Source organism: Strongylocentrotus purpuratus, unplaced genomic scaffold (genome assembly GCF_000002235.5).
Source record: "Strongylocentrotus purpuratus isolate Spur 01 unplaced genomic scaffold, Spur_5.0 spur5_scaffold_4, whole genome shotgun sequence".
Taxonomy (NCBI): Eukaryota; Metazoa; Echinodermata; class Echinoidea; order Camarodonta; family Strongylocentrotidae; genus Strongylocentrotus; species Strongylocentrotus purpuratus.
In genome coordinates, this window is record NW_022145610.1 from 9,944,398 (window position 1) to 9,969,299 (window position 24,902).

Below are 24,902 nucleotides of genomic sequence, written 5' to 3' on the forward strand. Positions count from 1 at the left end.
AGACTCTCTACAAATACAGTAAACCATTGGTAAGTTACGTTTAGTGGACGCAGTGATGCCAATTCATTAAATTTTACAACAAAATGTTCTAAAGTCGAAGATCATGGCGGTTAGCGCGTAGTAAAAAACGACCCTCTAGTTTTGAGTACTGTTAAGAATATTTTATACTCAATACGTACGTGACCCCTTTTTACTTTAACAAGTACAATATGGGAACTATAAAAACTATAGGTCTAACACTTTTTTTAAAAATCTTATAGAGTACACATTCACAACACAATTATAAACAAAAAAAAATCAAAAAGGATGTCGATCTGCGAAGTTTGCGAACATCAATACTGAGAATATGACGCTTTTCTTCAAATTAACTTATTTTTTTTCACAGAAATACCCGTTTTCAAATTCTTGAACAAAGAGCGCATTAAATAATATTTGATTAGAGTTTGTGCTAAGCACTTAATTTTCACTAACCAGGTTGCCGCGAGAGAATTTGAATCTTTAAAAAATCATTATTTGGGAATAACGTCCATTTCGTAAAAACCAAATTATTAGAAACCGCTAGAGTATGTAATTTCCGAAATGAGGAAATGGCATTTTAAAGGTGATAGAGTGTCTTTGTTCCTCGTTCGCTTTGCTGCTCACAACTTTTAAAAACAGGATAATTTCTGGGAGCGAAGTGCCTGAATACCTTCATAGTTGAGGAACGAAGTGCCCAAACAGCCTTCTATTTGATAGCGAGTTGCCTGAATATATATTACACCCTTTATATCAAAATTACATTTTGACCACGCTCGTTTGCTTCACTCGCTCGCAATATTTAGAAAGATGATAATTATTCTGACCGATGAGAAGCCCGAATCTCTTCATGTTCGTGCATCGACTTGACCGCATCATATGATTTTGGCATTCATGTTTTCTGCAGCGAGATGCTCGCACTCTTAATTCTATATTTTATCACGTGTGTTAATCATAAGGTACATTTTGTTATCATAACAAAAGTGTCATAATTTTTTTGCACGCTTGCTCCGGTCGCTCGCAAAATTTAGAGAGAAAAATTGCCAAAGTGTAGATGGCACTTGACGCATGTTGGAGTGATCCTTACTGAATCTTCTGTAAAGTATTTAGGACTGGGGTGACGTGAAACTGTTTTATTTCTTTGAAACAAGTGCCATGCGGATTATTTTTAAAAAAAAAGTTGAAAAACGCTGCTTAGTCTGTATGTACATGTGGGCTTTTTAGTGTTTGCAAACCGCCCTGAAAATTACTTTTATTATACACGTAACTTATAATAATCATGCGTACGCATATAGTCAGTGTGAAATGTTAGCACCGGGGGGGGGGGGGGGTTGACCAAATTACGATGCAGAGCATCGTCTTCGAGCCGCAAAGCTGCGATTTTAAACACCCGTAAGTGATGTTTTCTTGGCATGTACTAACATGCGGAGCATCGTCCACCTTATTTGCTTAAAAAAAATAAGAATGAGATCAATTTCTACCCTTAGCACGTTTGTTTAGTTATTAAAGTTGCTTTATCTCCTTAAATTGTGTTTTTTTCCCGAAAATTTTGCCGTCGGGTTTGAGAAGATTTTTCAATATTTGTTTTCTTCACACAGTATCGTTAATCATGTTGGCAGTTTGTGTCCTCACTTTCATCGCGATGTCGATTACCGCAGTCCCGGCCACGACCCAGGCCACGACCCCGACCCCGACGACTACCCCACAGCCTCCTAATGGAATTCCCCAATGTGCAAGTGAGTTTTTCAATAGATATATTAATTTATTTGTATATATGTATTTGTGCATTTAGTAGACTATGTATACAAGTATTTTTTTTATGTATTTAGTTATTTCTCTAGTTGTGCATTTATTGATATATTTATCCATGTTTGTTTTGTTGTTGTTTTCATCTATTTACCTTTCTATCAATTTAATTATCTATCTGCAGTCTTAGAGTGCCCCGTCTATACTACATTAGAAGAATTTGGTTCAAATATGTGGAAGAGACGGCTCGAACCACCAGGAGTTTGGGCGCGTAAGGTCGCTCCAACCTGCAGCCTATCTGCTGTAACAGGTCTAGCCTTTTTTGACCTCCATAACTACTTTGTGGGTAAGCTTTGAGAATCAGGCTTTTGTACATTCTGTTATAATTCCGAAGAAAGCATAGAACACTTATTTTGAGATTGCCAAATTTATAAGAATGTTTATCCAACATTTGATTTTAGATGATAAAATTACTTTAAATAAGGTCAGCTTTTGGTTGGATTTTATGGAAGTGAATGAATTCGATCTAATTTTATTATCTTATACGCCAAATACTACACGCCTCCCATCATACGTAAATCTAGCTTATCGTCGATCAATTATTTCAAAGCCATATTAAGATATTATCGTTCATTACAATATTAAACCTATGTTAAAAACAATTTAAGTTTAAACGGGTATTTGATAATAAATGGAAAACATTGGTTAGCTGCTGTAAAACAAAAACAAACAAAAATTAAGTTTATGTGCACGAGCATAATGCATTCTACTCCTGAAAAGGACGGTAACCAGGCAATAAATTGATAAAATTAAATTATCTTCTACAACATTTGTTGATGATTATTTCTTGATGAATTTCATTTATTCGAATTATACATGGGAAAAACCTTTCCGGTTATTTTTTTAGTCTCGTTTGATTTCCTACGTCTTGCTTTTCTTTACGTTAGCTTTGAAAGTACATTGCCATAATTTATGTATTCATATATTTTGTGTACAATGTACCTCTAATATTATTGAGAATAATAGTAAGCATTATCCAAAATAGAAAATAGCAATCCAGTCGCCTATTTCTATTTGAATATAAAAGCCTTTTTATAGAGAAAGTAAGAGAAAAGAGATGGAAGGGAGGAGGGGGCGGGGAGGGGGGACATGCCGAGGGAAGAAAATGGAATGAGGACTTTTACAGATATCTTACTATACCTACTAATTTTCATTTTTTTTGAAATAAAACAAACAAGAAAAATTGACTCCCAGTCCTCCTTTAAAATATTAGCATCATTTTAAATCAGTCATTTGACATGGGAGAAAAGTGAAGATAGCAGATGAGATTTTAAACTTCCGCTTCCTAAAATGAAACGGCAATTTACATTTCTTTTTGGCAATGTTATATTCCGTTTCTTTTTTAAATCTTGATGAATTGTTTCAAACCGATGTAATAGGGATGTATACTTTGGAACTTGTAAACATAAATATTGTATTATGCCTCACCCTGCTTCGTCTTATTCTATCAACATTTCTTTCATGTCGAATTGTTTTGCTAGACAACGGGATTAATAAAACAACACCAATCACTGTGAGAGTCTCGGAAAACACAGCCGCGCCATCTTCGTGTCCCGATCAATCAGAATCTTTCCCTTGCTGTGACAAAAGCTACGCACTTCTCTTCTACATCCCTGCAGCTTCGCAAGCAACCGCCCCACCCCCATCACAGGTACAAATCTTAAAGCCCAGGTATCGGCCCCCTCCCCACTCAGTGTTATTTAGGGTACGCATATGCGTGTTCCAACCGACCCCCCCCCCCCCCCCCCCCCTTTCAGCAAAAGTCCGGTGTGTAAAGTCAATACGGGTCGACCTTTTTCTTTTGTTACGAAAAGGACATGTTGGCAACACGCATGGGGTCCGTCCGTTCTCGGAGCGGGGGGGGGGGGGGGGGGGGGGGGGGGGGGGGGGGGGGCCCAGGTAGTGTAGGCCCCTATCCCCTTTTCAGCTAACAACAAATTATGTAGAACTTTGCAGGAATTATGAATATAATATTCATAATCAGGTGGGCTGTATCTAATACAGACCACATAATTATGGAAACGTTTTCTTTGATTTGTCTCATAAAAGAAGTTGACATCAAACTGACTCCCACACGGTGTTGAGTGCTCAGGGGTCACGGGCCACTGGCTTCACCGGGCAGGTAGTTCCATTATGTGAATGGGTAAATTAACTATTACAAATGAGGGGACACATTACATTGTACAATAGGACAATATGTATTTATTATGCAGAACATACTCTTTTATTGACTTACTTATTGAATGAAACTATAAAAACAAAATGCATTTTGTATTCTAACAATTGGAGTACAAAGAATAATGACAGGTGAATGAAATGCATAAACACCACCCCTGGAAAGGAAGCATTCATAAATTTGAATACATATAGTTGATAAACGACTCGGTATGAAACTATAAAACCAAAATGTAATTTGCGTTCTGGCAATTGGAGTACAAAGAATGATAGCAGGTGAATGAAATGCTTCAACAACACAAACACCTGGGAAGGAAGCATCCATAAATTTGAATAATTTAATTGATAAACGATTCCACATGTGGACGTTTGGTGGAGCAGAAAGCAGTGGATTCTTAACAACACGAACCCATTTAACATAATGTCGAAATGTAAATTAAATTTGACGCGGTTGGAAAATGCATCTTTCTATCCTGCGACTTTAATGGTACGATCCAGTAAATTAAAACAGTAAAATGGCTCTTATTTTAAAAATTACTCTTTGAATAAAACCAAAAACTTCAGTGATATCAGACAAAATATGTTATATCTTACTAATAGTTACAAAAGATGTATAAACATTGTGAAAGTGTAGCATTTTACGATAAAAGACACCGATTGAGCGAAGATGACGTCATTAAAACCTGTTTATGTGCGCTTGCATCAGGGAATTCAAGGTCAAAAGTTCAATTCAGACGCTGATAAGTTATCGGTCAAGCCTTTTGTTTCCTTTATTCCGACAAAATTATACAATCAATCAAAACAAGTTTAATACCAGAAGAATAATTTAACAGAATTTAATAATTTTGAAACAAGACAAAAAGGAGAAACATAAGGATAGTATTGAAGTCATAACATGTTATGTGCACATACTTAAATTAATAACTACTTCAATTCTATTTACACATAGGAGTAAAGGCATTGTTAATTCAAGAAAAAGGTAGACTGGCTGACTTTGTCCTCTACAAATACCTTAAGACTAAATTAATAAAAAATTTACATATAAATTATGTTTGTGTAGGCTTTCCCACCAGTGCACTTTTACGAGTATTATGGCGAAACTGGCCTGGCTAGCGTGTAAACAAAAAAAGCGCCGACCGCCGAGGGGTCATGGCAGGACTTGCTAGTTCCCGACAGCATATAAAGCAGCCAGACCTCGAATATTAAAGCAGTCGATATGTCTTTTATAATGTCGAATTGAAACAAAAATCTATCAAGAATTCTTACATTATCCTTATTTGATAATTGATGAGGTAATCCCTGAAGCAGCTTTTCCAAGCTATACTGGGATGGGATGTGTTGTGACAGCAGGTGAAGGTGCAGACAACAAAAGGGTGTAGAATTGCTTTATACAGTAAAATAGTGACGTGCAAGTAAAAAATCATGCTGTTATATGGTTTACAGCATTCTGGAACGTACAGGAGGTTCCAACCCTCTGATGACAGGGAGGGCGGTCATCTGGAAAGCAGCAACTGTTGGGGCAGTAACTTCAGTGAATAGTAGTTCATTCCAGATGCGAATGGTGCGGGGGTAAAATGAGTACTTGTAGGAGTCTATTGTTGCCTCAGGAACAGAGAGCTTGAGTGTGTGGTCTCTTCTGCTGATGTATGTAGCTTTGGTTATGAGGTGAGGAAGACAAATGTTGACTAGCTGGTGGTGTATTTTAAAGAGCATGGTGCTTTGTGCTAGTCTAGTCTAAAAAAAAAAAAACAGCTTTAAGTCAAATTTATAACAGCTTCTCACTCCAAGTCAAGATCAATTATGCTCTCAGACTTGCCATCACTCTCATGAACATCATAGAAGCGAAGAAGGAAATGAAATCAATACTTGCAGAAGACTTGCAGAAGACTTGCAGAAGTTGGCTTGTGGATGTCAGTTACCAACACAAGAGGTAGTATATGGGGCTGGTAAATCCATTTGCTTACTGTGCAAAGTTGAGAAGCTAGATTGAAGTCTGCAGATTTTTGCAGATTTTCACGATGACAACCCAGAATTGTCAATTAAAATTGATTTAATGTGTTCACAAGGATATTGGCAGTTAGCTAATCATGTGATTACACAAGACAAGCATTCAAAAGCAGAATTTAAATGAAATTTTTGGCAGAGAATTTGGGAGTGCAAAAATCACCCCTGCTGACACAACATGGTAAAAGATTGAGTAAAGATTGGTTAAAACATCACTGAAAATCTGATACACTGTCTGTAGTCTTTGCTTGAAAAATGACTGAAAATTTCAATCATTGGGAATTGCAGACAAAAAGCACTGTATGGTGTCCGCGCTTGCACAAGGAACATTTTAACACGTAAACCAATGGGTATCACAGCAAAATTTTGCTATTTTCATGGTAACCGGAGTTTTGAGGGATCTCACTCTTGGACTATTAACCGGTATTGACATTTTTCGTTTCTTTACGGGAATGGCTAAAATCACGACTCCAATTTCGACCAATCAGACGACTGGATTTCTTAAGTGAGGTATATAAAGTTGTATAGCTGTCATGGATATGGCACGTTCCGCCTGCCATACATGCCTGGCCCGTTATTGCTGGCATCCTTACTATCTAATTAAGCTATCCTTTACATCGGCAGTTTTGAGGATCTAAGGACTCGTTATTTCTTTCTTTCTCACTATCATCTTGTTGAAAGGCAGTGTTACTTAAATAATCTTGAATAAGGCCGAACCAATTGGGGGTACGTTGGAACCCCCCCCCCCCTCCAAAAAAAAAGCTACAACTTCTGTTTGAAAACATGATAATCAACAGGAAATGTTTCAAATCCATTAATCTCTTTGAAAGATTGAAGTACAAAATGACTTGATGTAAAGTCATTTTGTTCAGTAGAATTAATCGATATTGTGGATTTCATATTTTTTTTAAGGACTCTGGGATTGAGCTAGATTACTTGGAACACCCTCTGGAGTACTACGGCATCACCTTTGGTGGGCGACCGTTCAATCACAATGCGACTGAGAAATACGAACAGCTTTCTGAATACCTTGACGAGCAGGGCTTTCTATACGATACAACCACTTACTTTGTTGAAGGTGAGTAATTATGTAGTACATGTGGCAGTCATCCACTTAGGAAAACTTTCCCGATAACCATCCTCTTAGGACAACATACAACACTGAATACTATTATTATTTTCTTTATTGTTTATTATTGTTGATGGATCATGGTCGTGGTGATGATGAGGATGATGATGATTATTTTTTTTATTAGAAGTAGTATTTATTATTATTATTATCATTATTATTGTTAATGTTATAATTATTATTAATATTACTATCATTATTATAATTATTATTATTATTGTTCTCATTATGATTAATAAAAATAATAATATTTAATTTTTTATATAGCGCTTAATACAAATGACTCTAAGCGCTTTACAAATATACTATTACCCCGGTCATTGGATTCAGTGCTTGCCCGCACACAATGTGTGCACAATCTCCACTCCCTGGCCATTCCAGCCAGGCGTTACATGACGCTTAAAAACTGTTTGACCAACAATGACGGTCACATCCTACCGGGTATACTCATTTAACACCTGGGTGGAGAGTAGCAATTGAAGGTTAATATCTTGCCAAAGGATATTAGTGCCGTGTCGGGATTCGAACCCTCGACCTTCGCATCTCCATAATAGTATCATTATTATTATTATTGTCATCATCATCATCATTACATCATGGAGGTGTCGTGGTATAGTGGTTCATTCACTCAATTTATATCCAAGGGTTGAGGGTTCAAATCTCAGCGTGCCGGCACTAACGTCCTTTGGCCAGACACTAATCCACATGTGCTACTCTCCACCTCGGTGTGAATGGGTACCTGTAAATAACAAGTCCCTCGGAGACGACCTAAAGCCTTCGGTCCCCTGCTTGCTTCCTTCAAAAATACAAATGACTTTTTAGCAGTCCGGTAAAACAAACAAACAAGCAAACAACATTAACAAATTCCAGGGCCCTCAGGAAGAACAGCGTGTGAAGCTGATGAGACTACCCTTAGTTAAGAAAAATATAGTTTACATGACCATATTTATTTATTCTATTTTTTTACAGCTTATGACAAACCATGGGACCCTCAGCCTTATCGAAATGAAATCCGTATTTTTATCTAGAAACCCAGAAGGAATGATAATAATGAAGGCACCGACAGCCCAAGAAAACCAATGAGATCGCAGTGGGCGTGGTGGTCGTCAAAGACGCAACGTCGACGACCTTCCCATCACCGATCTCATTTCGTTTTGAGATGGTCGGCAAACGACTCCAACCAAGATTCTAATGATTTTATGTCATTTCATTTCATTTCTTTCGTCATGCACATAATGATAAGATTAGCTAAAGGATAAAACATAAGAAAAACCGGAAAGCACTTTTTTGGGGTTACATTTTCAAGGTGTATAATCAAATAGTTTGCTATCTTAATTTATTATGAGATAAATACAGTGCTTTGCTGTTTAAGTAGTGTCGAAATACATCATATTTTTAACCATTTCCAAGGCGTATAATCATAAAGTAGTTTGCTATCTTAATTTATTATGAGATAAAATACTATGCTTTGCTGTTTAAGTAGTGTTGAAATACATCATATTATTAACCATTTCCAAGGCGTATAATCACAAAGTAGTTTGCTATCTTAATTTATTATGAGATAAATACAGTGCTTTGCTTTTTAACAATTGGTGATTGGTTGTGAGAAAAAGAAATATAATTATTACAATAAAAGTACCTAGCAGTCAGTGATTGAGCTACTGTTATTAATATTAGTACTGCACTGTTTGAGGTATAGTGTTTACGTGTAATATACAAACATGACTTGCTTGACTTGACGTAATCCTAATGTCGTTCTCTTTGATATATTTTTTCTCGGATTGGTATTGGACTTTGTTTGGGCCTATTGATTAATAAATACTTCTACCCGTAAATTTCTCTGCATTCAATTCATTTACACCTCTCTGGGAAAATCACAGGTTTCTATATTGGAGATAATGATGTAGATTATGATGATGATGATGATGATGATGATGATGATGATGATGATGATGATGAAAACGATAGGTGGTGATAATGATTATGATATAGTATTGTGACGATGGTGATGATGATGATAATAAGGAGGCGGTGGAAGGGTAGGAGGAGGTATAGAGCACACGAGATGAGGAGTGGGAGGAGGAGGAGCGGGAGAAGAAAAAAGAGGAGGAACTGACTCCAAGCACTGACTCCAAGAACAGCGCAGGCGCAGACTCGAAGTATATTGAGCAAACTGCTTTGCATTCCGGAAGTGTGAACTAAAATTCTAGTGTAGTCTGGACTTAGTCCTGGCTTAACTTATGAGAATACCCCCAGTACATATACTAACTTAAGCCAGGGGTTTAAACCATGGAGCAGTTAGTCCACCTTTTGAGCATTGAACTTGACTTAGTCCATGGACTAAAGTTAAGCCTGGCCTAACTAATCCAAGGACTAAGTTAGGCCAGGTTTAACTTAGGCCGCTTTCGAGAATACCACCCACTGTGTATGATAACCATATTTATAGTTAGTTCTGAAGTATTTGACCAATTATTATAAAACATTGTTTGTGTTATTGCCATGTTTCATATTATAAAGTTATAACCTTGTTCATCATACTTGTAGAGTATTTAACCAATAGGCCTATTTATTGTTAGACACTATTTTTCATCGTTTTTGAGGGACCTTACCTTGGCAAGCTAAGTTTTTTCCAAGGCCTCCTCGTCTTGCTTCTTTCAATGTATATATTTTTGTTTCAAAGTATAATTGGTGTATTCTTCTTATGAGAATGATGAAATAGATATAAACAAAACTTGAACATGAACTTGAAAGAAGAACCAATCGCGATATAAAAAGGGTCAAAATTATAAAGATAACGCGGATGACGCATGCGCATCGCATAGTATTGATGATGTCATAATGCGATGCGCAGGCCTCACTCCAAGCGGTCACAATAAACAAACAAAACAATGCGTGTGAAATAAATAGTGAACATAATTGGAATAATGTCTTTATATCATTGGTAATTCACAACATGGCACCGGGAGGTATAGTATGCTTCCTTTAAATTTTTATTTCCATCCTCATCTGCCTTGTCAATATCATCATCCTTATAATTTGTATTTTCAATTACTTATCAATTCTGCTTAATAAATACCCCCCCCCCCCCCACTCCGTGAACGGAGGGATACCATGCGTGTTCCCGATGATGTCCGGTAAAGGGGTAATTTTCACGCACCAAAGCCTGGCTCGTAGTACACAAAAATCCGGCCCGTATTGACTTTACACACCGGACTTAGGGGGTGTTTTCAAAAGGAGGGAATAATATTATGCGTGCACTAAATAACACTGAGTGCGGGGGGGGGGGGGGGGGGGGCGGCGGGATAAATATGTTAATCTATTTCATGAGTTTTGTCTGGGGCTGTCTTATTTTCAATCAATCTGCTAACAATGACAGCCCTTCTTCCCCAAATAATTTTATAATGTTTAATGAAATGTAGTATTTATGACAGTTTAATTTTCGTTGTTGAAAATAACAATTGTTATATAATTTGCTTATTTATGATTCACTAATTTTTCAGAAAAACACTTATTGTATTTTATATTACTAATTGTTATCAAAAGAACTATGTACTTATAGTATGAATGCAAAAGAAAAATCAAATCAAATCATATTAAAAGGAGAACAATTACCCGATGCTAAATATGAGCAAAGGAGCTAGTCTATATAGTAAAGGCCCACATCATGTCCTAATAATATTCATAATATTCGTATGCACATCTCAGATTCAATACTTATTATCGTATTCTAAAAATCGTGTGCATGCAGGTTGGGTAGACAAATTATGTTAAAAAAATTTACAAAAAGTTACAAGCAGAGAGAAAAAGGGGCACAATGACTTTGAGTTAGGCCTACATCATTTTAAAGGAAGAGGACTATGACATTATCGAGTTAGAATGAACAGATTTGTGTATTATATACGAACCTTTATTTTGTAATAATAAACTTTCTTGATATTTTGTTACTTCACGAATGTGCTCCGAAGCTCGATCAACCGGGCACCAGGAGATCTCGGGAAATACGTTCTTTCTGGACATAGTACGAGGTCAGACTCGAACCGTTGGGAATGACCTGCAGAGATTGGGTGGGACAGTGGAAAAGTTCCTCAGCAAAGAGATCGACTACATCATCACCAATGGAAATGTATCTACACCACGGTAATTAGACCTTCAATTAAGGATATGAATTATAGTTGACAATTTTTTTTAGAATGACTTGATACTGGCGGGAATATCTTTGAAAGGCTTGAAAATGTTTTTCAAAGCTCTATGCAAACTAAAATGTACGGTATGTTGAATTTCCCGCTTTGTTTTCTTGAGAGAAAATGCAGTTACTTACTTTAGGTCGATACCTTTATACTTTCAAGTAAGAAGGGGGGGGGGGAACTTACCCGACATTTCAATTGAACCTTGTACTTATTGCTATGGAGCATAGAAATAATATTGAATACACATGTTACGAGGTACATGTATCTTATGCATGAGATTTTAAACAAAGGTTGTTCTTGACAACTTGAAAGCATTCCAGAGGCTTACCCGACATAGCAACACGGTAGTCGGACTGGATTCCAAGTCATTGTATTTCATTCATTAATATCAGGTTAACGAAATAACTCAGTTTTAGGAACCCAAGAAAGGAACATAAATGTGAATACATACTAAATAAACTGGTCCATTAGGAAGCGCTCTTTACCCCCCCCCCCCCCCCCCCCCAATCATCATCTTGAATATAGATTGAGCGAGGCATTGATACTTGTAGGCAGGGAAGACCACCAATATTTCTTTTTCTTCTTCAGTCCGTTCACACATAATTATTTTAAACGAATCTAGGCAAGAATATACCCAGATGTTGTTGTCCGCGGACAGGTTGTGTATGCGTTGAAACAGCAATTTGAAGAAATTTACAAGCAATAATTCATAGATCTTCTAAGACATTATGTTGGAGAATAATTATGATAATTATCATAATTATATATGCCTTTAAAGGCAGATATCACTGACTGATGGATGATGCTATTTGATGAATATTTACAATTAAATCTGAAGGCGAAAGAGAAGGCTTTATGTTCACACCCCCCCCCCCCCCCCCCCATCATACTTATTATTTATAACAAGTCGTCTCTTCTAAATATGTGATCTGAGACCTCGATCTACTCTCGACCTTCATAGCCTTAATTCTAGCTATTATGTACGCAGCATGTAGCGCTTTATATAGCTGCGTGATTTTAACCGCGAATTAATTGCGAACTGTATTTTTCTAGTCGGTCTTAAATTTTAGCCTAGCGACTGCACAGTATACAGACGACGAAGAACCTGCATCATTTTGAAGTTAAAACAATAGAACTTAGCTGCGTCAAGTTGATATCTATGTTCTAAGGTATGGTATTCGCTTCGTAACGTTTATATTAATTGGATAGTGATGTGGTTGTTATTAAATTGATTAATGAGCCTCAAAATGAAGCACTTCTAGTTTCACCTTTTCCACCAATTCCAGCAGCAGTGCAGCATGTAGTGGCGCCTCGTTCACCCGACTCGGCCTGCGCGGCGTCACCGTAGACCCATCTGGCATCAAGAACTGGCAGGACCCGAGGCATGACTGTCTGGAAATTATTCTTTTATCCTTGATATTTGAATTGAACAAGAAATATTTTCTTACACCTGTAGAATGATTAAAAGGAGTAGGCCTAGAATCTATACCTGTTATTGTCAATTTGATCTATGACTAGGGGTTTAGCCTATATTATAGGCCTATTGTTATTCAAGATTTTGGACGTCTTTTTTTTTTCATTAGGAAAACACGAGCATCCAGACCGTCCAGTGCACCTGTGGGAAAGAGCAAAGGAACTGAGCCTGAGGTAACTAGATTATGGCAAGTTAAGGTTGAGTTAAAGGAAAATGATTTAGACAATCAAGAAAGGGCCCAGTTTTTTCTGAATAAGAATCCTCTCAAAGAATAAAATATCAGATTCAGAGTTCAGACTCTTTGGCTTTGTGCATTTAGACCCTAGCTAGGCTAATCTGTTTTTAAAGGGCCTGAATAGATTTTGCCATACTTGCTACTGTAGTGTTAGGTCTAGATCTAGAGTCTATAGAGGTCTAGTTTTGCTAGCTCATTTATAACTTAGATCCTGGCTAAAGTTGTTCTTGTCTAGTACTTTGTAGTAGCTTAGCCATTAGCGCATTATTTATTATTGATCTAGGGACAGGATAGGGTCTAGTAGTAAGTTTATCTTCATATTTATAATCTTCTAAGTTCTAGAATCTTTGCTGTGATTTTATTTAAAAGAGTAGGCCTAGACTCTAGGGCTAGACCTATTCATTTTAAATTGATTCATACATTGTGTAGTCCTTGCAACAACAACAAACTGAATCAAATCATGTTCTTTTGGCCATTTTTAAGGCAGTAGACTAAACCAAGATACAGAATATGACATGCTCTTACATTTATATAACTTTATAGTATTCACGGGGAAGGGCTATGGTCACAAGAAGTAACCAGGCAAAACAGGTACAGGAAAATCTTAGATTTGAGTTTGTCTAATTACTAAATAGGTCTAGATCTAGAGTCTAGATTCTAATACCTAAATGAATTATTTGCCATGCAGTTGAAAGACTACACTGTAGACCTATACATGTATATGACAATCACATGTTTGGATGATTTGTTTAATTTTGGGGCGATAGAATATAGAACTGTGCGCTTTAATCTATTCTGATGATGATTTAAAGACTGTTAATACTACTGTACTGGGCCAGAAGGGATTAGACCACACAGCAAGGTCACTGACTGGTGGCTATCTCATTAACTCAGCTCTCAACTAACATAAGAAAAAGAGGATCATGGGGGACCAACAGGCACTGATTGGGGAAGTTTTCTATATAGAGGGAGCAAGTAGCTACAAGTAGGACAGTGGGGAATCTCATAGCAACAGACAGTTTTTTTGTAATGTAATCAAATTTAATGCTCAAATCTTTGTTAAGTGCCTTGATACAAATTATTTCATTCACCTATTATGAATAATTGTATTTCAATAGTCAGAATGTGAATTGCATACATTAGTTGTTGCTGGTAGGTAGGTGTCATTGACAATGTATGCAATATGCATACCGACTATTGAAATTCAATTATTTGTACTATTTGTATTATATCCTGGCTAAACAAGACTTTTGCACTTCACATATAGCAGTTGGTCCTTCCAGGGTCAAATCTTACAAAAGTATATTATTTGAATTTTGTTTGCTGACCACCCTACTTCAAGTTTAACCTTGATGTATTTTTATGCAATTCACAGCCTGAAGTCCGCTCTTATGCAGTTGGTGTAGCAGCAAAGTGGGGAATTCAAGTACTTAGTTTAGAAGGTAGACTATAAATAAAAAAATTAATAAATAATAAATACAATAATATACTAAATCAATGTAATTAATTTACTTTCTGTTTTGTTCACAAAATTTTTCCCATGAAAATAAATACTCCTCCTCCAGAAATTAAAAATGTTATTGTAATTGGCACAATTTAACTTATATTCTACTTATTTTTAAAAAGCATGGACTACTTTGGAAATGGTCATGTCTTTTGTCAATTATATTGCTTTCTTACAATTCCCCTGCTGAGAAAAATGATTGAATTGAATTGAACTTATTTATTATCCATATGATAGAAATTTGTTGTGTAATAAAGAAAAATAAAAGACATACAGAAGAACAAGGTAATCAACATACCTCACATGGCACAAAAAAAGCAATTACCTGGTACTTATGTTAAAAACAAGAATAAAGGAAATACAAGACGGGAAGACAAACAAGGCATGAGGTGTGTTGAATATTTAGCAGATTAAATAATAATTAAGTACTTATAGGAAGAATGCCATTTTATTTTTTAATATTAGGCATCCTGTGAGAAGTTTCAATTGAAAATGAAAGAATTTTGTTTGGCCTGCACCCAGTAAGTAAAATTAAAATTCTAGTTTTATAATAATATCAAAATATCTGCTATCAAATACAAAACTAGCAAGCAACAAACTTAATATCGACTATAATGCAATGTATATTATGTATTCTTCACACAGATTTGAAACAGTGGATTGCAAGACAAAAAGCAGCAGCAGCATCATCTTTACTCCGTCCATCCAGCAAGGCAGGTCGAGTTGCTCCGTCTTGTCAGCTCAGAGAAAACTTCATCAAATTGGAAGATAAATCAAAGTAAGAAGCAAATTCTACCTCTTGATAATTACCCAATTTAAATTGGTTTCCAGATTTTTTTGATATTTTTATCCTGATTTTTTTTTCTTTCGGATTTTCCCTGATTTTTCAAGATTTCCCCCAATTTTCTTACTCAAAAGGGGGGAATGTTGTTAGATGCCATTTTTTTCCTTCTCCGAATCCCCCTTTTTTTTTTTACTCAAGGGGGGGGGGGGGTGGGGGTAGGGGGTTGATTTTTTTTTTTTTTAGTGCTCATTTGACTATCACTCCTGTTCTGATCAAGTTATAGCATCAATATTTCAGTGAAAAGATAGGTCTCTAGAAAAATAACCAAATGCCCTAAACCAGAGCATTATACTTACTTGTATGTGTTGAAGATTTGCAGCAGAGAGAGAGAGAGAGAGAAAAGTGGGGGTTGCTAGATCTTGGCAAGTCTTTATGATTACCTACATGTATTGGACATGTATATCCAAAGGGGACCAAATAATAGAGGAAAGTTGTCCTACTGTGCCCAGCTTCTAATGTTATATTGATTAATTTACAATTATCTCCATGATGTACAGAGAAGCCATTACTTGCTTCATGGCTTTACATTGTACGATCATAGCCAATATTTTAGATCATGCACTAATAGAGTTCAGTAACGGTCTTGCAATATCAAGGGTTTTCAGGGTATACATGTACTTTTAGGGAGTACAGTTTAAAAATATACAGAATACTTCCTCAGGGTTTAGAGCATTGTTGAACTTCAATCGAATATCATTCTGGGAAAATTGAGCTCTTTAATGTAATCTACAGTAGATATGAACCTGGTCAGTGCCCGATGCAGAGAACGTAGTTATCGTCAAATCAGTATTGATACAGTAAAAATATCTGAATTCAAATTGGCTACACATTATTTTGCTGCCATTGTTAATTTTTTTTAAACAGATTAGTGTGTGTATATGTTAAATTGCCAGTTTTTCAGTAATTTGGTGTAATATCTAAAAAATAACTTGAAAATATATATGCATGAATTGATATGTTTGAGATTGCCTCTCCAAACTAGCAAAAAAAATTGTTTTATCTATCACAATTACTGTAATGAAACATGTATATCTTATAAGTCTAAAGGTTAATAGCTCAACCTTGTGGTGATATGTTAGGCATGCACAACTACACAGGTACATCTCTGTATAGATTCTACAGTGGGAGTCTCATGTACTGATATGTATGTTTCAACTAATACAGTTTCTTTTGAGCTTCTAACTTGATGTCAAGCATTATTATTACAACTTCTTTCTTTAAACATTCCTTAAACGAATTAACATCCTTGACACTGTTTTCATTTCCTATCTAGGAAGTATCAACCGACGGTCAAGCGTCCATCCACGTGGCCAAGGCCAGACTTCACTGCGTCCACTGGATCCCCGTTCACCACGGATGCCTATAGTCCCCCAAAGACCCGGTCAGCGGGTCGCTTGACCAACGCCCGTAAAAAGCCTGCAGCCAGGGGCAGTGTGTCGCCACAAAGAAAGGTATGCAGAATGGTTGTGTCTACTGATATATATAACCCATGTATGTCATTGAAGAAGCTTTGAAATATACCATTTGTAATGAGTTTTCCAAGTTGACATGGTAGCTTAAACACCGTCTTGAATAACTCTCTCAGACAGTGTAACTGATGTCTATATATCTCCCATTGTCTGTTCTATCATATGTACACTGTATATATGAATATGACTGACATATATACATGTATGTAATTCTTTTCTTTCTGTTATCTCTCTCTCTCTCTCTCCTGTCTTTCCTTTCTCTTTCTTTTCTTTTTCTTCATCTGACCCTATCCCCCTCCCTCCACTTTCCCCCCTCGCCCTATTTCCCACTCTATTTTCATTTCCTCTCCCTCTATTTACTTCTGGCTCTCTTTCCCTCTTCCTCCCTCTCCCTCTCTCTCTCTCTCTTTCTCTCTCTTTCCCTTATGTCTCTCTTTACCTCTTCTTCTCTCTCCCCCTCCCCTCATCCCCATTTCTCTCTGTCTCTTTTCTTTCTCCCTCATTGCCTCCTTCCAATCAACAGACGAGGCAGACGCGCCAGGTAGCCGCCACCAGAAGATCAGCCCCGCCCTCACCAGTTAAACCGTCACCCAGAGGAAGATCCCCTCGTGTAACCAGGGTAACCAGAGGACCAATTGTCACCTTCCAACTGGCCAAGATCCCTCCGGCATCTGAAGTTATCCCAAAGTGAGTCCAAGAAATGATGCATCTCAAACATATTGGTTGTTGCACAAAAACAAAAGTAACGCTTGGAGATTGTGCTTTCAGTTGCAATGCTCCAAAGCTTTGGAATAACCTACCAGTAGACATTTAAAAAAAGCCTTTATCTGTTGCTGTCTTCAAAGTTTTCTGAAGACACACTTGTTTTCAGGAATTTTTTTGAATAGTTTTGATAGTAGCACTGCCCGAAATGTTTGCAGTAGTAATAGCTACACTATTTAAATTGATCAAATTATTATTATTATATATGTGGAGTTGGTGAATTATTCACTATTTCATATCGTTTAGCACTTTGTGGGCAGTAGGAAAGAGTAGTAGATTGATTCCTACATATATTATGAATATTTGGTAGAGATTGGAGTATGATAAAAAAAAATGTTTGTGCTTGTTTGCTTTGAGAATGGAGTTGAAAATATAATTAGTGTAAATTTGAAGGGGCAAATATGATTCATATCAAACTTCTGTAAAGGTTGTTTTATCAATTTTTATACGGGTTACTGATTTGAGTCAAATAACCTAATAATGGATTACAAAGGGCCTCATCCCGGAAAATAACATATACATTCAACAATTTTCAACATTTAATGTTTATATTTTAGAGTCAAGCCATTCAAGAAGGTCAATGTTACGTTGAGGAAAGTGACACGACAGCTAGACTTTGATGATGTCATTATCCCTTCCCCTGTCAGCACTACTAAGACTAAGGTCATGAGGGTATCTAAGAAAGTCGCTATACTCAAGGTTAGTCAAATCTGAAGCCTGAAGGGACCGTTTATGTCGAAGCTTAATGAAAATTCATGGCTGTGTGATAATTAAGACTAGTTTCCAATAACATTAAATCACAATTTAATGACCACTTCACCAAATTGAGATTCATATTGAGTGTTTTTAGTTGTCAAACAACATGAATAACTTTCTTTTCATTTTATCTCTTTCTGCTTTTGGACAATTCAAGGTGGATTCAGTTGGATTTTGTTTCTGTCATGTTTGTTTGGTAATTTGTACCTGCAGGAGCTTCAAGATCGTCTCGATGGCATCACCGATCTATATTTTTTCTCTACCTCTTTCTGCTTTTGCACAATTCAAGTTGAATTCAGTTAGATTTTTTTCTTCCTTCATGTTTGTTTGGTGATTTGTACCTGCAGGAACTTCAAGATCATCTCGATGGCATCACTGATCTATATTTTTTCTTTACCTCTTTCTGCTTTTGCACAATTCAAGTTGGATTCAGTTACATTTTCTTTCATCACGTTTGTTTGGTGATTTGTACTTGCAGGACCTTCAAGATCGTCTTGATGGCATCACCGATGAATCCCCCGTCAAGACGACACCCAGACGCCAGCAGCCAGCCAGAAGGCGTAGGAAGGGCTCCACCTCCCCCAGACCCGTCACAGTCGCACGGCTTGCTCGTCAGCTCAAGAAAGAACTGCACCAGACCTCCCCAGAGATCTCTCCCATGCCCCTCAGAAACGGCAAGATGAAATTTGGGGCCTATTGATGGATGTTTGAAAATGAAGATGAACATTAACAGAGCTGCCAACTAGTACGATTTTATTGTATTTCGTACAATTTTTAGAATTAAATATGACAGTATGATTTTTCCTCAATAAGGACAAAAATTCAATGGCAAAATGCCCATTGTCTCCTGTAAAGTCTCCTACAAGCATCTCACATCAGCAATTTGGGGATGTTCATTGGTTTATCGAAAACACCAGTCATGACCAAATCATGCATATTCAACCAATGGTCCTTAAAAAAATTCTTCCTGTATGTAGGAACTTATGCAAATTGGTTAGAAAGTATTTATTGATCAAAAGTAGGATTTTTTTTGGGGAAAAGAATAGGATTTTTGTTTCAGTTGGGGTTGGCAGCTCTGCATTCACAAATCTACCTGATCAATAAAGAAATACCACCTTGAGTATTCATGCATTGCAATTGTATGTTGTAAATAATAACTGGAATATGTATTCAAACAATAGCTTGAAAAGCCATGGAATTAACATTCTCTGTGCAGTCGATATATGATTGAAATCATCAAAATAGTGCCATCATGTGCTTTCATGCCATGCAATTATATGAGTAAAACTTTGTTATAATATGATTGCAAATTTAGAGTAACAGCCAATATGAAAGTGTGTTTCCAAGATATATGTTTAGCTATCAATTTTCTCCTTCCAAAATGTGAACTGAAGTTTGAAGAAAAAAAAGAATATTCATGAAATGAAATACAATGTCCTTGAAATTAAGAACAAGAAGAGATTTTATTTTACATAAGCTGATTCAAGTTTTAATGTTTAGTTATTATTCTTTGCATATCTTGGATAAGTAATGAATGAAAAAGAATGAATCATTTTACAGAATAATAATGTTTGTATATTTGTTGGTAGCAACTTTGATGACTAGAGTACATCTGAATTGATTTTGATATATTTTTTTTAATATGATTTCTACAGTATTACCTTTGCCAAATAAAAGAATATGTAAATTTATAAGAAATGTTAAATATTTTACTTTGAATTTGTTATTTACTTTTGTTGCAATAGATATTATATTCCAAATGTGAATGAAATAATGTTTATTTAACTCAATCTTGTACAAATCATAATTTGTTCTGATAGATCAAGAATCAGAAGGGCATTATTATTGACTTAAAGCCCTTCCGGCTCTCAACAGACAGCATCTCACTAATTTGATTGATTGATTGATTGATTGATTGATTGATCGAGTGGTCAATTATATATTTACTTGATTGCTTGATTAATTAGCTAATATGTAACTTGAAGCCACAAAAGCAAGCATATAATCTTACGGTCAACAACTAAATTATTCGTAACCTTACCAAGTTTTGTAATTATTTTTAAGTGTGTGAAAAAAGAATTGTCATGATTTATGTTTCTTGAGAATGTGGGATATTAAAGCTTACATCTAAAAGTATATATTCAACAAAAGTCCTATAACTCAGCTGGTCCGCCTTTCATTCTGGAGTTAATACAAAAAAACACAAAAATTCAAATTTGTATGGGGTATGAATAATTTAGTTAACTGTATGCACATTCTATAAGATCGCTCTATATACTGTACGTCAAATGAGTACATAATTACAAATGAATACCCTATACCAAGACCGAAATGATTTTGAATTCCTGTCCAAGTACTGGTATCCATCTGGAGACATAATATAGGCAAACCTACAAAACATATGTCCAGTTCCTGGAAAGCTCTATTGCTCAGTTCTTTCCAAACTTGAAGCCTGACTGTGAACATACCTTGTGACCTTCTTTTGCTGCAATATTGTGCTTCCATTTGCCAATTGGTAGAAAATATTACTACCAGTATTTATTTAGACACTCGTACATCATTGAACATGCACTCATATATCATTAAACAATGCCAGTTGCCTTTTTGTTCCTGTTGTATTGAATTTATATTATGAGTTTGTAGCCAGCCATAGCAAATGTTTTGTATATTGGGGCTACAGACGTTTTCATACAGCCCAGTACTTCTTGTGTTGTCTTTTTGGATCTAATTATTTATTTTATTTTACTTTGAAATAAACTTTGGAAGAAATTTGTGGTGTCCTTGTGTGCTTCTTATGTGCCTACCGTATATAGTTTATTTATGATTAAGAAGTAAAAAAAAAAGTTCATTGCAAATTGAAGTTTTTAGTTCAGACAGGGGCTGCCATAGAAAAACCAACAATTTGTTATTGAATTTCAAGCCATATATGTTCTAGAGAGCAGAGAGAAAAAGAGAGGGAGAGAGAAAAAGAGAGGGAGAGGGAAAAAAAACAAATTTCTAAGCAATATGTGTGAATATTTTATGTTGGATGAAGATCCTAAATTCGCACATGTAGCCAAGAATTGAAAAAATCAAATAAAAATCTGAAATTTTCTTGCTTAAGTTAGCCCTAAAATACAAATAGATCCACTTCTTGTAGGTTAGCAAAATATTATACAGTGCAAAATCAACGTAATAGCTGAGCACGAGACTATTAAAATAAAAAAACTAGTTTTTCACTGCTTCTCCGTCTGGAACAAAGGCTAAATCCTGATCTTGATTTTTCCGATTCCCAATAATATTTCGGTACGTAAATCGTGTTTTTTAATGATTTCTACTCGATATTTGTGGGTGTTTATTGTCAATTGATTAGCAAATATAGGCAGGTAACATGACAATGAGTTTTCGTGCGCAAATAATGAGTGAAATTATCGGTTTTGTGCACTCTGGTACCTGTGTCTGCTATATGTTGTCCCACATGCTCACTTTTCTGTGTGTTAATATAAAGTTAATAATGATGTCTCGATGTTTGTTCATCAGTTGTCGCTCAATCGTAGATAGATTTTGTTTGAAAATATTTTGTCATTCATGTGAATTCATTTGTAGATGTACTATTTTACTACTGCTTGCAGTGATTTCTATGTATTTTATTACTTGTTTTAAACTTTTCACTGCCGTTGATTGTTTTCTCTCATTTTCTTTTCTCCCTCTCTCCCTCTCTCCCTCTCTCTATCCCCTCTCTCTCTCTCTCTCTCTCTCTCTCTCTCTCTCTCTCTCTCTCTCTCTCTCTCTCTCTCTATCCCCCTCTCTCTCTCTCTCTCCCTCTATCCCCCCCCCTCTCTCTCTCTCTCTCTCTCTCTATATCCCCCTCTCGCTCTCTCTATCCCCCCTCTCTCTCTCTCTATCTATCTCTCTCTCTCTCTATCTATCTCTCTCTCTCTCTTTCTCTCTCTCATTCCTTTCTCTCTCTCATTCCTTTCTCTCTCTTTCCTTTCATTCTTCTTGTTCTTGTCCTTGATCTTGATCTTCTTCTACTTCTTACAGAGATGGCAATTTTTCATGAAGAAAAGTAGAATTCTATTTGTTACATTGTATTATCTTTGAATAGACCCTAGTTTCTTTCTTCCTAGGCTTTGCGCAAATAAGGACTTTCTCAAAGATTCCATTATTTACATGAAGGCTTCAAATAGAATACTGCTCAGTCTGGTATATTAAGCATTTTGATGACTTCTTACTCTTAGAGCAGGCATGCTCAGTTGAATATCATAAAACCTGAATAGGTACGAACATAGGAAAAAGTGTTGTTCAGAAAAACAATTTCCATGACATTCAAAGCTTTATCATATTTGATTTATCACCCCAGTGACTGACTGCATACTTATTCTCCTATTCACAGGTCAGTCAAGCATATTCAAGCGATGTGATAAGTGAACCAAAGACCGATTAAACAGTGCTGATATCACAATAATCGGGACTATGGAAGATCCATCTTCAGCGGACTCCCTGGAAGCAACCAACCCTCAAGCCTCAGACCACCTTAGCAAACACGAGTCTACTTCAGGAGGAGATCAAGAGATTGAACCAAATGATGTAGAAATGAAAGATGAGACTGACTCGTGGACTGCCCCAGATGGCTCATTTTCCAAGCGCATCATTAAAAAGGGTTCTGGGTTTACGACCCCAAATGATGGTGCTTCTTGTCAGGTCACCATCTCAATAGTGGATCCGTTGGAGGACAATGACGTAGGTTATCCGACAGGTGAGCAGGTTGATATCGTGCTTGGTGATGGCTGTGGGAGGTTCTCTGAAGCGATAGACGCATGCCTGGAGACTATGCATCAAGGAGAAGAGAGTGAGCTCCGAGTCTTTGACGAACACCATGTCGAATCAGTTGATCAGACCCATGGTTCAGCAGCTGCAGAATTCAGAAGTGAGGCGGGGGATGGTCAAATATCAAACAGGGTGGCTACCTTTCGCGTTACATTGCATAGCTTCACAAGGAACAAAGACATCCACAAGATGAGCGTTGGGGATATCTTAACCAGAGTGTCTCAGCTGAAAGACTACGGGACAACGTGCTTCAAGGAGCGTAAACTTCAGCTCGCGGAGCGCTTCTACATCCGTGCCGGTCGCTACTTGATCATGGTGTGCCATCCGCAAGACGTCAAAGACCTAGACGACGAAGAACGACAGCAGTATCTGTTACTGAAGAAAGGTTGTTCACTCAATCTTGCTGCGTGCCACCTGAAACAAAAGCGATACGACGATGTAATCACCCATTGCACAATTGCCCTGGAGATTGAGCCGCTAAACGCAAAGGCACTCTTCCGCCGCTGTCAAGCTTACCTCGCATTGGACGAGTTTGAGAAGACCAGGACGGATATACAGACTGCTTTGGGGGAAGATCCTGAGAGTCGGCTCTTTCTAGAACAGAAAAGACTTCTGGGGAAGAGAGAGAGAAAAGTTTTTAATAAACTCTCTAGAGGTATGAATAAGATGTTTGGAGGACCATCATGATTGATGTTAACCAATTGCTTACTGGAACCGTGTGGTCCCTGTGTTAAGCCTATGGGAATTAGAAAATTCAGTAGTCAGCGGGTTGATGGTCATGCACTAGTTTTCTGTAGAAGGTGGCAAAGATTGCTTGGAGTCGAAGCCTGGAAATCGGTTACTTAAGCCTCGTTCAGATATGAAGGGGCAGAACTGTAGCTTTTTTTAAAAATGATGACGTAAATTGAAATACACTTCTCATTTCTGTGTCTTATAGTTATAAAAAAGAGCACAGTAATTCATACGGCAGTACCCTTGTGCACAGTTGTCATTTATTGTATACTAAATGGATATTTTTTTGTTGTTGCTTGCAGCATTTTAATGCACCATATATCTGAACCAACCTCTTTGGTCATACATTCAAAATGCATGCGGATTTGTTCATAATTCATTCTCAAATCAAATAACTGCATGACAAATTTACCTAATAATGTAAAATTTTAAGTCTGGCAATATGATAAACATTCCACTTCATATTTTTGAGCATATAATTATTTTTTCTACAAAGAATATGACAAACTTTAATCAGAAAATGTTATGTTGACTCATTCCGTGTCAGAAATGTTGCCCAATTCTATTGAAATCTGTAAAATTGGTTGATTTATTGTGAAAATGGGGATCAATCGGTGGCTCTTTGAGAATGATCTTTGAAGACAATTTTCAATCTTGTTGGTATTATCAGGAATAATCCTGGGTTCAATAGGTGAGCATAGGTAATACGTGTACTTAAAGGCATCGTTAAACCATGTTAAATCTGAGATGCATGGCCCTACGTGTTATCAGTGTATGTGATATGGTGTAATATTGAAGCCCTAAAAAAATTGCGCTTCAAAATGATCATGAAGTGCCTCAAAAAAGTAAAAATCTTTGAGTGACCGGTTTTACCATACCGGTACTCATTTCCCCCAGTAGACTGTAGTGTTAGAAAACCTGTTAAAATGAAAAATAAAACTTTGATTTCCTATCATAAATATCTTGATAGTCAGACAGGCTTGTAAAAGTCAAGGGGTTCC

The 24,902-nt window shown here is 36.6% G+C and overlaps 3 protein-coding genes across 3 annotated transcripts; all 3 read left to right on the forward strand.

The window, feature by feature from the left end:
- The first annotated feature begins 1,619 nt into the window (after positions 1-1,619).
- On the forward strand, positions 1,620-8,964 carry LOC105437596. The gene is made up of 5 exons (XM_030997041.1): positions 1,620-1,751; positions 1,946-2,107; positions 3,303-3,472; positions 6,913-7,078; positions 8,099-8,964. The coding sequence occupies exons 1-5, from the start codon at positions 1,625-1,627 to the stop codon at positions 8,155-8,157; spliced, it is 684 nt and encodes a 227-aa protein (XP_030852901.1). The 5' UTR covers positions 1,620-1,624; the 3' UTR covers positions 8,158-8,964.
- Positions 8,965-11,066: 2,102 nt separating this feature from the next.
- LOC115929334 lies at positions 11,067-21,129 on the forward strand. Its single transcript, XM_030998111.1, has 8 exons — positions 11,067-11,266; positions 12,900-12,963; positions 14,401-14,467; positions 15,175-15,307; positions 16,647-16,824; positions 17,366-17,529; positions 18,162-18,303; positions 18,839-21,129. The coding sequence occupies exons 1-8, from the start codon at positions 11,082-11,084 to the stop codon at positions 19,058-19,060; spliced, it is 1,155 nt and encodes a 384-aa protein (XP_030853971.1). The 5' UTR covers positions 11,067-11,081; the 3' UTR covers positions 19,061-21,129.
- A 431-nt stretch (positions 21,130-21,560) lies between these two features.
- Positions 21,561-24,176, forward strand: LOC115929348 (peptidyl-prolyl cis-trans isomerase FKBP62-like). The gene is made up of 2 exons (XM_030998151.1): positions 21,561-21,645; positions 22,736-24,176. Exon 2 carries the CDS (start codon positions 22,816-22,818, stop codon positions 23,854-23,856), a length of 1,041 nt encoding a protein of 346 aa, XP_030854011.1. The 5' UTR covers positions 21,561-21,645; positions 22,736-22,815; the 3' UTR covers positions 23,857-24,176.
- Positions 24,177-24,902: the final 726 nt, after the last annotated feature.